The sequence below is a fragment of the Xyrauchen texanus genome, chromosome 33 (genome assembly GCF_025860055.1).
Source record: "Xyrauchen texanus isolate HMW12.3.18 chromosome 33, RBS_HiC_50CHRs, whole genome shotgun sequence".
NCBI lineage: Eukaryota > Metazoa > Chordata > Actinopteri > Cypriniformes > Catostomidae > Xyrauchen > Xyrauchen texanus.
In genome coordinates, this window is record NC_068308.1 from 27,238,633 (window position 1) to 27,256,554 (window position 17,922).

Below are 17,922 nucleotides of genomic sequence, written 5' to 3' on the forward strand. Positions count from 1 at the left end.
GAATCAAACTTTTAACATACAGAGCCGGAGCATTCATATTTTTCTCAGAGTTGGTGATAAATATGAGAGGACAAGGTAGAATACACTTTTACCACGGTACAGAGGTCACAGGACAAACTGCACCACGGGCATTTTAAAACCTCTGCATATCATTCCCATAGCCTTTAATCTGGATGACATTTCAGAAATGACTATTCTCTCTCTCTCCCATACACACTGCAAATCAGAAAAAAAAGGTTTTGAACATACATGCCCACGCACACGCATTGCACTCTGTAAGAATGATACATAATGCACTTGTACTCAGTATCTTAATTTAATCTGCAGTGAGAGCACACCTACACACAGTGTATGCTTTAATGCACTCTCTATATTCCTCTGTAGTGCCATCATTTTATCCCCATTTAGATCACACCTGGAGTGCTGCAATGTATACAACACACTCAATTGATGACGGACTCTATAGTAATCAAGTATGATTTTTCTTCAAATTGCATCAATTTATTTTCTTTAAATCACGTGTATTTTTCAAATTTCTCCTGTGCGCTTGATGAGCTGTTGGCTGCTTGAGAAGGAGAGTGACAAGTTCTATTCACACTGAAGGCCTGGTTAAGATTGTGATAGGAAACATTGAATTTCACATTTCACATCACACAATGTCAGCTCACTGAAGGGGGACCAGAGCTTGTAATCAAGGTAGAGCTTGTGATCAAGGTAGTAACATCAAGTCTTTAATCAACCATTTTTAATTAGATAATAGTTGTGTGACACAAATGGTCCTGATGCTTCATTGTGGAGCTTGTGGAGTCATTTTCTGAACCTGGGTGCATTGCCTTGGAGTGCACTCAAGTCAGCTTGAAAATGGGGGCCTAAAATACAGTTAATAGCCACGTGTCCACTATCGGGGCAAATGAGGGCATGCTAGTGCCTGCAGAAGAGCCAGTTGCGTTTCCACTGTCACTTCTGAGGCTTCACACCGCCTCCTTGGAGTTTCCTCGGGGTCAATGGCTGATTATCCTTGAGCTATAGAAAGCCAACTAGTGATTGAGGTGGGGTCGATGTCAAAGGCAGAGTTTCGCTTAGTGAGGTCAGAGGTGTCAGCACCAAGATATATTCATATCTAGCTACCAGCTTACTTTAACAGATCAACAGAGACTGGAGAATTGACAGTACTGGTCAATAGATGATAATAGGGCTCTTCTGAATATTTGGGCTACTGAAAATGTGTAACATCAGATCGACTCTGTCTGCCAGACAAAGACAAGTTAAGTATATTGTTGCCAAACTTGCCAAGTTGTGTATCCAGCACAAGTGCAAATCAGTGTTCATTTCAAGGGCTAGTTAATATTTTAGAGTCTGATCCCTCATCTTGAGTTTCCATCTTGCTTGTGAAATGGGCAGGGTGAGTGACGTTAGCACCAGAACAATGCATTAAGGGCAACGTTGCAGGGCTATTGACCCGATGGTGGGAATGCAGATCGACTTTGGTCTTGTGGCTTGAAGTCCGAGGCTACTGGCCCCGGCTGACCAGTTGATAGCTCTACCTCGCACTGGCCTGATGGTGGATAGGCAGCTAACGTGGACATTAGTATGGTTTGCAATCGATATGGAAGCAATTCAGTCTAACTTGTGGAAGGAAATTGTTATTGAAGTAATATTTACCAATTGTAGTATATAAGTTCAATCACCGGCTACTTTATTAGGTACAACTACTTATTCATGCGATTATCTAATCAGCCAATCGTGTGGCAGCACTGTAATATATAAAATCATACAGCTATGGGTCAGGAGCTTCAGATAATGTTCACATCAACCATCAGAATGGGGAAAAAAAATTATCAGTGATTTAGAATATGGCAATATTTTTGGTGCCAGATGGGCTGGTTTGAGTACTTCTGTAATTGCTGATCTCCTTGTATTTTCACACACAACAGCAAGCATTCTAATAAAGAACATGTATTTTGAGTCATGTTGGAGGACATTAAAAAGTTGAAGAAAAAAAATCAAATAAAATCATCCATAAGATTGATAAAAATAAAGATTTTATTTTTGCTTAGCCCTAGTGTAAAGGTATACCTAATAAATGGCAAGTTAGTGTATTTTTTCCCTATTGCCTATGGCAAGCAGTTCACATTCTTTGCATCTATTGCAATTCAACAGCAGCAGACAAATGTGCCATTCTGTGCATGTTAGGGTATTTGACGCCTTCTACTACTGCATCATTACCTAACCATAGTATTGTAAATATCTACTGATAGTACTGTCTCATACTCATGTCGATGACGAAAATGTAATGTAGTACAGAGCCAAAAAATACAATGTGATAAGAGACCTGCAGAGACAGACGCCATTGTTTCTAGATTCCTGCCATATAACACTGTTAAGAGATCAAGTGAGAGCTTCTACAGGCTGCACATATTTTCATATGCCAGAACAACCCAGAACAAAGCAGCTATTATCTAGCATTGTCCTAAAAGCATACAGCAAAGGCACTAACATCCTCTGCTGTAGACCTGAATGCAGAGCAACATCACAGCCTGGATTTCAAGCTGCTCACCATCCACTGTTTCTATGACTGAAGAATCTGAGTGGTAATTTCAGTTCACACCCACATCTCCCAAATAAGCATGACTGGTCAATCCACTTTTTAGAATTTCTCCATATACATATAACAATGCAGGAACACTTGTGTTTCATTATTCTCAAAGGGGAATTTAGTCACCGACACATGCCAGCACACTCCCACACCTCACCTTCACCTCCATTAGTGCTATTAAAGTGTGCATGCAAGCGCACACAATTTGCTGCATCAGCACTGAGTGAGATTGTGGGTCAGCTTTAGCCAAAGGTGTGAGGACACATCACAGTTAAGCTAAATGGACTGAATGAGAATTCGGATGGGTAAAGGCTTGTGTATGTGTGTCAGGTTTTGTCTACAGTGTAGGGATCAAATGTCCCCACAAGGACAGTAAAAGGAAAACTGACAAATAAACATGCTAAATGTTTAAATTAAAATCTAAAACTACAAAAGGACTTCTGTGAGTGTTGGGTTTATGGGTAGGAGTATGGTTAGTGGATAGAAAATATCAATAGCTTAACTAAAAAACAACAGAATTCAATGGAACGCACATGAAAGAGAGCTGTTTAATGTTGCATTAGCGCTGCATTGTTTATTATTAGACTTTTTTTTTTATTATTATTAAAATTATCATGTTCTAGTCCTTGTTCTGTTTTTCAATGTAATTGCTTTGGCAATATATAACTTTGTTGTCATGCCAATAAAGCACTTTGAATTGAATTGAACTCAAAAACAAATGTCTGTGTGCAAGTGGCAAAGATACTTACAGTTGGCACTGGTCGCCTTTGATACCCTTGGTGGTGCAAAAGCATTTGCCCGTCAGCACCTGGCACAAGTTGGCATGGCCATTACATTTACAGGCTAGAAAAGAAAAAGAGAGCAAGAATGAGGCAGAAATTGAAGACAAGAAATATAATATTGAGAGAAAGGGGGGGCAGCGTAAATATAATTTAAATAAATGAAAAAGGCACATGCTGCACTTTAACGAAATGGCTTGATCTCATTAGGTACAGAACAAGATCTTCAATTTAACTACTGCTACATTAGAACAAGTAAAATTACATTTGACTGAACTAAACTTCCAAAACCAAAACAGTCTGATCAAAAGCTCAGTCCAAACATGTTGACAAAGAGGAAGATCAACTTAAGAGGTAGCCTCTCTCTGTTCTAAAGTTCTGTTCTCTCAGAAGTGAGTTAGGCAGAATTACTTGTAATAAGCACTTCAGATTACAGTCGCCAGGCCACAACATCAATGATGAAAAACGAATTAATAGGTGCATTAACAATATGCTGCTAATGAACACTAAGACCTTAACCACAGAGGTCAAGGACTCTCTATTTTCCATTTCATTCTCTGTGGATAAGAACATTTAAAAAAATAATCTACATGGTTACCTCATGTGAATCTACCCTCCCTAGCAACCAGGCCAATTGGTTGCTTAGGAGACCTGGCTGGAGTCACTCAGTACACCCTGGATTTGAACTCGCAACTCCAGGTGTGGTAGTCAGCATCAATACTCGATGAGCTACCCAGGCCCATTTATAATGTTTTTAGCACCAAAAACAAAAAAAAAATGCCTCCCTGTGACCCTTAGAATTAAACCGGCTCTGCTGCAATTACAAGGTGCAATAGCAATAAAACACTTTTACAAGATTCAATATGTATTCGTATTACAATGAACTCTAATTTTAAAAGCAAGATTTGATTACTCATTTTGTGAGCCTTTTAAGAAGATAATTAACATCTAATAATAATGTGCATGTTAGTATGTTCTCTTACATGATTGTGGTACATGACAGAGTGTGGTCAGTGTGGTCAATTCAGAATATTCTGTAAATCTGAGAGTCTGTGAAACAACTGAGTAATGAACTTCAGTTTTGAAACTTTAAAAACCAGGTGCCTATGTGTTCAGAAATATTCTGCCACTTATGAAAAACACAAAGCATTTTTATCTGTACTGAAATCCATTTCTGCGCAGTGACCTATAATTATTTCTAAAATAAGCATTAATTCAGCACACACTCTTCATGCTGAGCTTACACCACTGGGGACCATCGGCGCTCTGTCAGGCTTTTGTCTGCCGAGCTACTATACATGGCATGTATAGGACCATTTCTATGCCACCTGCAAATGTGTCATCTCCCACAGTATTTTACTTTCCATTCCTGTAGGTTGTATTTTATAGGTGTTGTGTGCAAGAACACTTTTTGTAAGCTAGTAGGCTCTTGAGGGGAATGTCAACAATATAGGAAATATAAGTGTCTAGCTTTCTAGCACAGTTTCAGAACTGACAAAGCCTTCCGTTCTAAGAAGAAAAAAAAAGTATTAAAAGAAAAGAGGCCTTGAGCAAAATTGTATAAAAACACAGGAACACAAATCCATTTTCACACTAAAACAGGTTGCAAATAAAACAAAGACAATTTGGTTTGTACATGGAAGGTTCCTTTTAAAGAATTTTTTTTAGCTTAATTTCTGTCAGTTGCAATATATCTTCTGAAATGTCACACGTTTTGTGATCACTACTTCTTAGTGGAGTGTTGTCTCATAACTGTGAGCATAAAAGGGGTATGACAGCATATACCTTTTCACGCAGGATCCCAGAGCTGTGATGTAAACTGACATCTCCAGGCCAAAAGAAAAACAAATGCAGTGCTTGTTTGTGAGCTTACCTTTCACCTCTAGCAGTGTACTCACCTGCATGACCTTAAAACCAAACACTTTCAGTGTGTGATAATCCTGTGTGGGTTAGTGTGTTTTCATTTTAGTATGTGTTCTTTGCTCTATTACCAAGCATAGTGGAGTATCAAAATGTCCCTAGCAGGTGCAAATATTCTCACCTTGGCACTTTCCGCCATTGGTTGGGTCTCCATGGTAACCAGCCAAGCACGTGTCACAGTGAGGACCAGTGGTGAGGTTACGGCACTGCTCGCACATGCTGCCGTTCACACAAGTGCTGTGGCCGTTGCACTGGCATGCTGTGAAATATCAGCAATTCATCAGGTGAAACTTTTTTTTTCACAACTATTTGTGCAATACAAACTGTAAGATAAGGAATTGCTTTAATGTGTTATATAAAATATAAAGGTCACAAATTTTGGGGTTTCATTTGACAAAAAAAATAAAAGGTCTTTAAAAAGTGTACTCAGTACATGTTTTTCTCACTAAAAAGTTTCACTCCTAAAGCAGTGGTTATCAAACCTGTCCTGGAGCCCCTAAGTATTACACATTTTGTATGTCTCCTCAATCAAACACACCTGATTCAACTCATCAGCTCATTAGTGGAACTCCAAGATAGAGGCTGTGTCTCATTTGAAGGCACCGTCCTCTGGAGGTTGCGTTTGTCGGCCGCATATGTCTTGTTTCATTTTTTTTTTAAATGTGTCATTCTTTTTCTTATTTTTTTTTTATCTATTGTCAATGCCTTTTATGTATATACACTTACATTTATACAATTGTTAACCTTTTTTGCATTCCCAATAAAAAATAAATAAAAAAATTAAACGAGACAACCTCGATGACATATGCGGTTGACAAATGCAACCTCTGGAGGATGCATCTTTCCAAACGAGACACAGAGATAGGATGCTTCTCATTTCCTAAATTGTACATCCAGTGCATCTTTAAAGGTGACGTGTGCAGTTTCTGAGCCACTAACATCACCAAAAAGAATTATAATAATATTGTTTTCATACAATTTTTTAACTTTTCAGCTGCGATTGTCTAATAGCAGGCTTAACCATTGGTTAAGCCAGTCGGGCCTATCAATAAAAAAAGATTGAAATTTCATTTGGTGCCACTAGTGTGCATAACCAAGGTCCATAAAAACATCACATACCTACTGTGCATGCAAATTTACTTTAAAGGATAGTTCCCCAAAAATGAAAATTCTTTCATAATTTACTCACTCACGCCATCCCAGATGTATATGACTTTCTTTCTTCAACAGAGCACATTTGAAGAAAAATAGAAAAAATATTTTAGCTCAGTATGGTCCTTAAAATGCAAGTGAATGGTTATTTGACCTTTGAAGCTCCAAAAAGAACAGTTAGCATAAACGTCATTCATCCGACTTTTGGTGCGAAACATAGCAATATTTATGTACTTTTTAACTATAAATGAATCACTTCTGGTCAACAGCAGTATACGCATTCACGAAATGGTGGAGTTCACGCGGTCTCGTGTGACGTATTCACATTGGTCTGTTCAGACGTAATATCAAAGTTTTTCTCTCGGTTGATACATCAAGGATGAGTACAGAAATGCACCATTGTGAGTAAACATACAGATCTAATCCAAAACCAATGGAGCTTCTGTACAGCATTCCTCTTACTCTGTTGCAAACAGCACCGCTCTTCTGGATGTGTCTTCGCACGTACGGCTGATCTCGCATGAACATGTCAATGCGATTACAACACACGTGTACTGCTGCTCACCTGAAGAACCTTTTGAGAACCTAATAAGATATTTTTTTCTATTTTCCTTCAAATGTGTTCTGCTGAAGAAAGACAGAAATACACACCTGGGATGGCATGATGGTGAGTAAATAATGAGAGAATATTCTTTTTTGTGTGAACTAACTATTTAAGAGAGTGTGTTCTGTGTACATTGGTAGTTCTCACCAGGACATTGGATGAAGGCCCACTCAAAGCCACGTTCTTTTGGGCAGAGTGCTGCCTCCAGAACCATGTCTTGGCTGTGTTTGGAAGGTCTCTTCATGGGTCCACGATACGAGCCCTCCATACACTGTCCTCGGCCTGTGTTACTGGGGTCCCCACACCAGCCACAGTCAGGCTGTTCCAAACACTGACCACATGTACGCAAACCAGAGCAGTTCTGAGCTGCAAAGAGAGAGGACAGAGAGAGGCAGAGATATTAAAGAGAGATTTATTTGGACAAAATGAAAAATGCTAAACAGGTGCACTGCTCAAATGAAATTATCAGACTCACACATGGCATATCATGCATTAGATTTTGTCATTTGTTCTTACATACCAACAGAGAGTTACTTCCAAAGACTGAACATAAATCGCTCTCACTAAACAGCACATCAGAGCCACGCATTTTAGTCTCTCACATCTCTTAGTATCTTAGACCACTTCTTTAGAACAAAGCATTACACAAAGTGTGTTCAGGGTCAATGGCAATGGCAGCACTAACAGTGAAAAAGCACATTGTTAGTCTTTATGCTAGCGGTTTATGGATCCTGAACTGCAGGAACTGGCTTAACCTCAACAGCACCATTCAATTTGATTTGGCATGTAATACAAATCATTGTTTTAAGTGTGAGGAGATGTCTAGGTGGGTTAGGAGTTGAGTACAGATGAGACATCGTCTCTGGAAAGAAAAAAAAAGCACCCCTGCGGATTCAAATTCTCACTAGTCACATATTCACAGAAGCAAATAGATTGGCGCCCCCTGACGTGACAATCATAGAAAAAGGACCAAAAGTCACCTCACTGGCAGTGCAGCAATCAGATACAGTATCATCCCTTTTAAAGTCAACATAAAATGAACCTTCTTAATATAATACACTATGTACAGGGGTGTAACAAATTCATCGTTAAACAATACATAGCTTATTTATTTTTTAATCCGTTTTGTTATTATTTTAGCATCTGTTCTATCCAATACGTGTGATGTCCTAACTCCTAAATAACACAGGCTTATAAATGGAAATAACTTCATTGCACACAAGAGCTCTAACAGTATTTCAGTATTTTAAACTGAAACCATAAGCGAAAGGAGAGGGAATGCGCTTTTCAGCGTGAGGTATCAAATGTCTGTTTGAAGCGCGAGAGTGATCTGCTCTGACTGAATGAGAGAAAATGTAAGTTTACAGAGGTTTAATAATGTATTATATATATATATATATATATATACATACAGTGAGGAAAATAAGTATTTGAACACCCTGCTATTTTGCAAGTTCTCCCACTTGGAAATCATGGAGGGATCTGAAATTGTCATCGTAGGTGCATGTCCACTGTGAGAGACATAATCAAAAAAAAAAAAATCCAGAAATCACAATATATGATTTTTTAACTATTTATTTGTATGATACAGCTGCAAATAAGTATTTGAACACCTGTCTATCAGCTAGAATTCTGACCCTCAAAGACCTTTTAGTCTGCCTTTAAAATGTCCACCTCCACTCCATTTATTATCCTAAATTAGATGCACCTGTTTGAGGTCGTTAGCTGCATAAAGACACCTGTCCACCCCATACAATCAGTAAGAATCCAACTACTAACATGGCCAAGACCAAAGAGCTGTCCAAAGACACTAGAGACAAAATTGTACACCTCCACAAGGCTGGAAAGGGCTACGGGAAATTGCCAAGCAGCTTGGTGAAAAAAGGTCCACTGTTGGAGCAATCATTAGAAAATGGAAGAAGCTAAACATGACTGTCAATCTCCCTCGGACTGGGGCTCCATGCAAGATCTCACCTCGTGGGGTCTCAATGATCCTAAGAAAGGTGAGAAATCAGCCCAGAACTACACGGGAGGAGCTGGTCAATGACCTGAAAAGAGCTGGGACCACCGTTTCCAAGGTTACTGTTGGTAATACACTAAGACGCCATGGTTTGAAATCATGCATGGCACGGAAGGTACCCCTGCTTAAACCAGCACATGTCAAGGCCCGTCTTAAGTTTGCCAATGACCATTTGGATGATCCAGAGGAGTCATGAGAGAAAGTCATGTGGTCAGATGAGACCAAAATAGAACTTTTTGGTCATAATTCCACTAACCGTGTTTGGAGGAAGAAGAATGATGAGTACCATCCCAAGAACACCATCCCTACTGTGAAGCAGGGGGTGGTAGCATCATGCTTTGGGGGTGTTTTTCTGCACATGGGACAGGGCTGACTGCACTGTATTAAGGAGAGGATGACCGGGGCCATGTATTGCGTGATTTTGGGGAACAACCTCCTTCCCTCAGTTAGAGCATTGAAGATGGGTCGAGGCTGGGTCTTCCAACATGACAATGACCCAAAGCACACAGCCAGGATAACCAAGGAGTGGCTCTGTAAGAAGCATATCAAGGTTCTGGCGTGGCCTAGCCAGTCTCCAGACCTAAACCCAATAGAGAATCTTTGGAGTGAGCTCAAACTCCGTGTTTCTCAGCGACAGCCCAGAAACCTGACTGATCTAGAGAAGATCTGTGTGGAGGAGTGGGCCAAAATCCCTCCTGCAGTGTGTGCAAACCTGGTGAAAAACTACAGGAAACGTTTGACCTCTGTAATTGCAAACAAAGGCTACTGTACCAAATATTAACATTGATTTTCTCAGGTGTTCAAATACTTATTTGCAGCTGTATCATACAAATAAATAGTTAAAAAATTATACATTGTGATTTCTGGATTTTTTTTTTAGATTATGTCTCTCACAGTGGACATGCACCTACGATGACAATTTCAGATCCCTCCATGATTTCTAAGTGGGAGAACTTGCAAAATAGCAGGGTGTTCAAATACTTATTTTCCTCACTGTATTTATTAGAGATGCACCGATTGCAATTTTCTTGGCCGATTTCGATTTCCGATTTTTTGCAAGTGTGACCTGCCGATACCGATTCTTTCCGATTCCGATTTTCTAAGAACTATTATTGACCACATATATAAACAAAATCTACCTTTCTTCAATGCAACATTTTATTTTCATAATAAAATAAATTATTAAACATTACAATTTCCCCCAAACTGCACTAAGTTACAGGATCTTCTCTCATTTTCCACTATTTTAATAAATTGACCTTTTTCTCTTTATTACTCCTCTAACAAAACAATTCCGAAAAACTGAAGTGTCCAATACGCTCAACTTACGTTAGATTAAAATACGTTGTAAAACTGAGCACTGCTTCTGGAACGGCTTGTAACTTCATACCTGTCAACACTCCCGTATTTCCCGGGAGTCTCCAGTTTTGTTATTTCTCCTTAAACTCTCGTAATTTGTATGGCCCAAACCACGTTATATGAATAATCACATCCATATATTTTTCCAAGGTGGTCCAGTTGCCAGATCTTGAATGAAACACATCCTACTCACACAATCGACACATCATACAAATTACAAATCATGTATGACCTAAATCTGGCAACCTACAACCCAGTTGCGCTGTTGATATCTGCGCAGGCAGTAGAGGCGGGATGTAAAATCAAGCATCACTGGTAGATGGGAGAAGAAGACTCAGCTGGTGCTCCGGTGAAAAAAGCAAAATATACATGTACATTTAACAACAGCTGGATGGAAGAATTTAATTTCATATCCCGAAGCCATATCGACAATGCCCACGCCTTTTGCAATGTGTGTCGCACTGATTTTAATATCGGACACGGTGGGAAAAATTACGTTAAATCACAACAGCACAATTTGCATGTATTTAGCCTGCCTCTGCCATCCAGCACCCCACTTTCCCTCTCACGGATTTGTGTACCCAAAATGTTGACACAACAGGCTGCGTGTGTGGCAACGCGACGTCGGAAAGTACCTCCTACTCTGTATCGAGGAAATGTATCCGATTTCTGATTCCTCTGTCCTCAAATATGGAGAACGGCTGGTCACCCAGGGCCATGAATTCCATAATTTTCCTCGTAATTGCTTTGGTCTTTTCATTGCTCATACCAAGGAACGATAGGAGAGGCTGCTGACTTGTGACTGGCTCTGAGCTCTAGCCGCTTTCCCTTTTTAGATTCTTTTTTAAAATGGGCATTTTCAGTTGGGTGATGGTGTTTTAAATGTCTAATTAGGTTTGTTGATCCAAAAGTTATTGTTGTGGTTCCCCCACGATTTACTTTGGCGGACTTTATGTATTCTTCACTCACACAGTGAAGATCTTCTACGCCAATGACATGTTTACATGCGGCTGTGACGTTATTGCCTGTGCCGCTGGCAACAAAACGGACCGGCTTGGAATCGGACAGACGTGAGGTTCATCGGTAATACGCACGCACACACACACACACACACACACACACACACACACACTATATTAGGGATGCACCGATCATGAAATTCTGGGTCGATGCCGATGTTTAAAATAATAATTTGGCCGTTGCATATACCGATTTTATTTTGTTTATTTTGTTTTTGCTTTTATTTAATCCCCCTTTTGTGCCAGTGAAACAAAGAAATCTTCATTATAAAAAATTGATTAGCTGTTTTAAGTCTTTCAGCCTTGCATCACACTATCTTTGAATGAGCACAAATTAAATCATACACATTTATGAAACAACGTTTAATATAACCGTCTTTCAAATAACAAAGGCACTTTTTGTGGAAAAAAAACTTTCAAGAGCCTTTTTAGCCTGCTATACAGTACAATTTTTCACTAAATCACAGACCAGAGAGTAAAATACTTCCACACCACCAACATTTTCTTGCCATTCCAGAGCATGCCATTTTCAAACAATCCAAAATGGCTGACTTCCTGTTGGGCGGAGCTAATGTCTGTGGTGTGAAAGTTGATGAACGGCTTGATGAGATCTACATACAGTATGAACAAAGTTTGGTGAATGCCAAAGTGTCCTTGGGCAAGACACTGAACCCAAAGTTGCTCCCAAGGGCAGGCTAGTGCTTTGCATGACAGCTCTCCCATCATTGGTATGTGAGTGTTTGTGAATGAGTCACAGTGTAAAGCATTTTGAAAACCGCTAAGGTTAAAGCCCTATATAATTGCAGACCATTTACCATGTTTTCTTGATGAACATCCTTTTTAAATAAAAAATACTTAAAATTACATTAAGTAAAATAGACTGTGAAATCCAAACCCAGTTTCATGTGGACTTAAATATACAGAACTGCATGGCATCCAGACTGCATATTTATATGGTGACAAATGTATATGTGCTGAAAGGCAATTGAATAGAGGGCGATGGAGAGGGAGCGAGAGAGACAGAGAGACAGATGAGCGACAAGTCAAATAGCTGATCTCCGGCAGTGCGGAGGCGCAAACCATTCTCTAAACAAATGACCGTCAGCCCACCTAGATTTAAGAGCAAATTTATCAGACTGCTTCAATAAAGGGGTCAACACATACACAAGCTCTCTGCAAAAACACACATTTTCATGAATGTGAGTCAAACTCATCAAGACATGCTCCAAAGACAAAGCACCTTGAAGAGAAAAAAAAGAAAATTTGCAAAAAATAAATACCAAGAAGAAATAGATCTTTAAATTTGTCCTGACACAGGCCGGGGCTTATAGCATAGCAGCTGAAAAGCTAAGTAATAATCACTTCGATGGAGAGATACATTTTGATGACAAAAAGGTTTACTCAGTTGGACAGATTTTCAGAGTAGTACCACCTATATATTAATTCCTTTTCCATCAGAATGTGCAAAATAGAAGTTATTTCAGTAAGTCTAGGCCTGTCATAAAGACCATAGACAGACAGTGTTGATGCGTCCCACTATCTGAGAGTGGAATAAGACATTATGAGCACTTTAAGCCTCTGGTCTGAAGGACAAACATAACATGCCATTTTCTGTAATCACACAGGAAATGCACACTGCTGTGTACCAATACATGTCACAGGAAAATGGTTCTCCAACAGAAGCAAGTAACATATTATAAAATACAGTATGAAAATGTGCACTACATATCAAGCGAAGTGAAAAAAATCAGGAGCATAAAAGGTGTTTGTGAGATGTCAAGGCCACCTTTTCTTTGAACAATATTTCCACCCAATTATGCAATTTGTGATCACGTTTGCCTTGAAGCTTCTCTCACTTAGCGTGCCGACATGTGCCATTAGAATTCATACTTGAACGGCCGAGAGGGAAGAGTGAATGCATAAGCAGACAAATTGAAACTCTAATTGCACATTACAGATGGATCAGAGGCCAAGCAGCTCAGCTAATGGGAGGAAACAACAGACCTGATAGAGATGAAGATCTCACAGAACTACAGGTTACTCACGTAAACCCGGTTCTCTGATAAGAGGAGTGAGGTATTTCACTATGGGAATTCACCTCAGGCATATACGATACTGGAAGCAATGACACCATGTCTGTCAACTGACAGACCAAATCACAGCAGTGATATGGGAGCCCCAACTCCCAATATGAGTCACTTGGCACCATGCGAGGGTCGGAGTGTGAACGGCGAGCTCTGCGCACTTTTATGTCACAAACCGGTGAGATTCGATAAATTCTGATTCTTAACAGTTTTAGGAAGACAATATGTCAGAGAATTAAAAATCCTCAGGCTCTGGAGACATTAAAAGACACTTATGTGCTCAAGCAGAAGCCCCTGAGCAGCAGGCCGAAAGCCCGGGACTCAATTTGGCCAGTGAGGTGAAAGAGATTCAGCGTCAAATGTCGGCAATGCTGACAAAAGTCGTTGCTGACTTGGAGGATCTTGCTGTAATACATCGATCGATCACTGCCATGGAGACCAAATTCACTGAGATGGTTACAAGAATGGCAGATGTTGAGAAACAGATCAATTATCTGAAGTAATCGGAGAGGGAATTAGCTTCTAATCCACTATCGACCAAGACAGATTTGGAGTGCATCTAGGAAAAGTAGGAAGACCTTCAGAATCGTAACCGGCTAAACAACGTCCGTATTGTTGGAATTCCTGAGAATGAAGGTGATCAAGATATGGTGAGATTCCTAGATGGGCTCTTCCAGAGAATGCTTGACATAACAGGCCATAAGCGAAGAAACGGAGTGCCATTTTTGTTTCTTTTTGAGCTGGTTCCACCCTATTGGCTGGAGTTTGTTTTGTGGGATAACACTCCTTCAAGACAGTTTGTGGATGCATTTGGGGTTTGATTGTTGCACTAATGTTGGAATGGTTATAATGGTTGTTATAATTTAATTTTTTACACCCAATCTATTTTTTCTAATATGTCAAAATGTAAAATGTTAATATGAGTGGATTGTCTCTCTTCACGTGGAATGTAAATGGGTTGGGGCACCCCATAAAAAGAAGGAAGATTATTTATTTTCTTAAACATAAGATCATTCATTCACCAAAAAATTCCAAAGCACAAGAACTCGTGGAACTGGAAGGGAATATTTAAAGGCACCAAGGCAGAGCAGAAGTGCCAAATGTCAACTGATGGACACAATTAACATGATTGAAATACAGATATGATACTATGTTGTCACGGAAGGTGGAGTTTTGGCTTTTCAGGGCAATATGGTCATACTTTGAGTTAGGGGACAGGGCAGGGAAGCTTTTGGCTAGATATATAAAGCAGAGAGAGTCTTTTTCTACCATTCCCTCAGTGAAATCTGCTGGTAATTAAATATTTACCTTGGCCATTGATATTAATAATGCTTTTAAAGAATTCTATCTTGATCTCTATAGTTCCACATCTTCGTTTACTGATGAAGATATTAGAAACTTAATGGAACCATTAGATCTCCCTAAACTGACAACGGAGTAAAACAATTATGTTAATTCTGAGATAACCTTCGCGGAGCTTGGCGAGGATAATTAAGGCCTTGCCTACAGGCAAGGCTCCTGGACCTGACGGATTTGCCACAGAATTTTTTAGATCTTATGCTACAGAACTGGCTCCACTTTTGCTAAAAATGTATACATTTATTCTGCCAACCATGAGCCCGGATAAGCCTGATTCTTAAAAAAGGACAAAGATCCAAGCAAGTGTAAGAGTTACCGTCTAATTTCCCCGATCCAGCTAGATGTAAAAATATTGTCAAAAATTTTTGCTAACCGATTAAGTAAAGTTATGACATAGATTCAATTCAGATTATTTTACTCTGGACAGTGGCACCCGGCAGGGTTGCCCTCTTTCCCCATTATTGTTCTGTCTTGCCCTGGAACCATTAGCAGCCACGATAAGAAAGGAAGAGGATTTTCCAGGGGTGGACAGCTCTTTGTCTCATTTATTTTGAAATCTATGTTCTCTAAATGAGACACCAGCAATCTCGAATCTATCTCTGCTTGCTGCTGCAACGGGTGCAGAGCAGTAAATCATCTTGGTAAGCAGACACTCGGAGACCCGTTAGCGCTGCTTCCACAAACTTGCTGAAAACTCTCGCTTTAATGACATTCCAAAAGACACAGTTAAAAAATTTGTAGGCTACTCCCTGATAAGCAAACCGTTCAAACAGGAATTTTCTGTGTGATGGGTAAATGCCAATGTGAAAATATGCGTCTTTCAGATTGACTAACATAGTCTCTGGGACAAATAAATTGAGAGTTTTTTTAGCATGAGCATTTTGAATTTGTACCTTCTAAAAGGTATTTGTTGAGGTTCCAAATTCAGAATGGGAGAATAGGTATGACGCAATACCTGGAGTAAAAACCCTGACGGCTGTCCTCTGCTGGCACCACCCTTATAGCTCTTTTGCTCAGCAAAAGGGTCCTGAATCCAATTGCCCACTTCTAAAATGGGTTGGGAAACCAGAACGTGACGATGCAGAGCTCAAGCAGTGACATTTTGGGGAAGGCAAGTTTCAAATGCCTCCCCATCTTTCTTCCTTGAATCGCACAGCTGCCGCATCATAGAAATCGTAGTCCCGAAAAGGGCTTTCAGTTCCATCAGGGGATTCATGAAGTCTGTGTTCTCTCTCTCAAACAAACCCGACAAACCCAGCCAAAGAGCCCATTTGGCCACGACGGCGTGATCCATGCTGCGGCCGCAGCTCTGGACGGTTCCTCCTGACGTGCACAGGTTGAGATCTGCAATTATGAAAATCTCCTCCCAGGGCTCCACGCGACCCAAAAAATGTATTGCAACCATAATTTAAAATCTAGTCACCATTGGGGACAGTCAGGTTTTGTGCGTTCATATGCAGTTTTGTCAGATATCATCTTCTGAGTTATTGAATACTTATTTAGATCACGTACCACCAATGTGTCTTGAGCCGCTTTTTACCCGTTCTGTTTCTGACGAGCTCACTGCACCAAATGCAACAACACACCCAACACGAGATAGTCGTGAACAACTCTTTTGAACCGGGTCTTTTTCAAGAATCACCCAAAAAGAACTGAGGGGGTGAACCCAGGAACTCAGGTTAGCAGTTTGAATCAGTCACTTTCTCAGCGAATCATCTGTCAGTGTGTTCATAACTGGACGTTATGATAAATATATACAGTATATAAATATATACATATATTGTATAAATATCAGCAAAGGCGGCTGTGAAAAATATGTCTTAATTGTTTATTCTTTCATTCAAAATATTTTGTCAAATATATGTGTGGAACAATTATAGCCACCCCAAGAAATTTTTATGAGTAAAATATATCTGAAGTATATTCCCATTCATATAAAAAAAAAATTTGGAACACCTGGTGACTAGGAACATGAAAGTGTTCAGCCATGACTTCTTGTTACAGAGGGGTATAACTATAATAAAATAAATATGTAACTCACAAGCCATATTCCCTTAGTCATCTATCACAATCGGCAAGACCAAAGAATAAAGTTATGATGTGCGGCAAAAAGTTGTTGAGCTTCACAAAATGGAATATGCTTATAATTCAATAAAGACATATTTTTCAAAGCATTCTTTGCTCATATTTACCAGTGACCACATTTGCATTCAAAACAGCACCCATTCTCCTAGTTACACCTGGGTACAGTTTTTATGGTTATTGGCAGACAGGATGTTCCAAGCTTCTAAGAGAATTTGCCACAATTCTTCCATCTATTTTGCCTGTCTCTTCTTGTAATCCCAGACGGACACAATATTCAGTGGGGGGCTCTGTTGGGACCATGCCATCTGTTGCAGGGTTCCCTGTTCTATTCTATTTGATAAGAAATGTTTGGGATTCTAAAAATTTATATTTGCACAGTACTACGCACACGCACGCCCGCACGCGCACACACATGTTTGGTATAATGTACAGATTATGGAAAGAAATTGGTACTTTTATTCCCCAAAGTGGCATTCAGCTGATCACAATGTATAGTCAGAAAATTAATAATGGGAAAAAATAATATAACAATTTGGAAAAAAAAGTTACTTAAATAAACTAACTTAAACTACCTCAAAGATTTCTCATCAAAAAATCCTCCATGTGCAGCAATTACAGCTTTGCAGATCCTTGGCATTCTAGCTGTCAGTTTGTCCACATACTCAGGTGACATTTCACCCCACACTTCCTTTAGCACTTGCCATAGATGTGGCTGTCTTATCGGGCACATCTCACGCACCTTACAGTCTAGCGGATCCCACAAAAGCTCAATGGGGTTAAGATCCATAACACTCTTTTCCAATTATCAGTTGTCCAATGTCTGTGTTTTTTGCCCACTCTAACCTTTTCTTTTCTTTTCTTTTCTTTTTTTTTTAAGTTCCTTTTTCTTTGCAATTCTTCCCATAAGGCCTGAACCCTTGAGTCTTCTCTTTACTGTTGTACATG

General features: G+C 39.6%; 1 protein-coding gene across 2 annotated transcripts in view; it reads right to left on the minus strand.

The window, feature by feature from the left end:
- LOC127626834 (attractin-like protein 1) overlaps positions 1–17,922 on the minus strand; it is a 139,414-nt gene that overhangs the window by 84,405 nt on the left and 37,087 nt on the right. For both annotated transcript variants that reach the window (XM_052102911.1, XM_052102910.1), the window contains exons 18-20: positions 7,199–7,417; positions 5,417–5,554; positions 3,346–3,439 (exon numbers count right to left, since the gene is read on the minus strand). In XM_052102911.1, the coding sequence (XP_051958871.1) occupies positions 3,346–3,439; positions 5,417–5,554; positions 7,199–7,417 (451 nt within the window). The remainder of the gene's footprint in view (positions 1–3,345; positions 3,440–5,416; positions 5,555–7,198; positions 7,418–17,922) is intronic.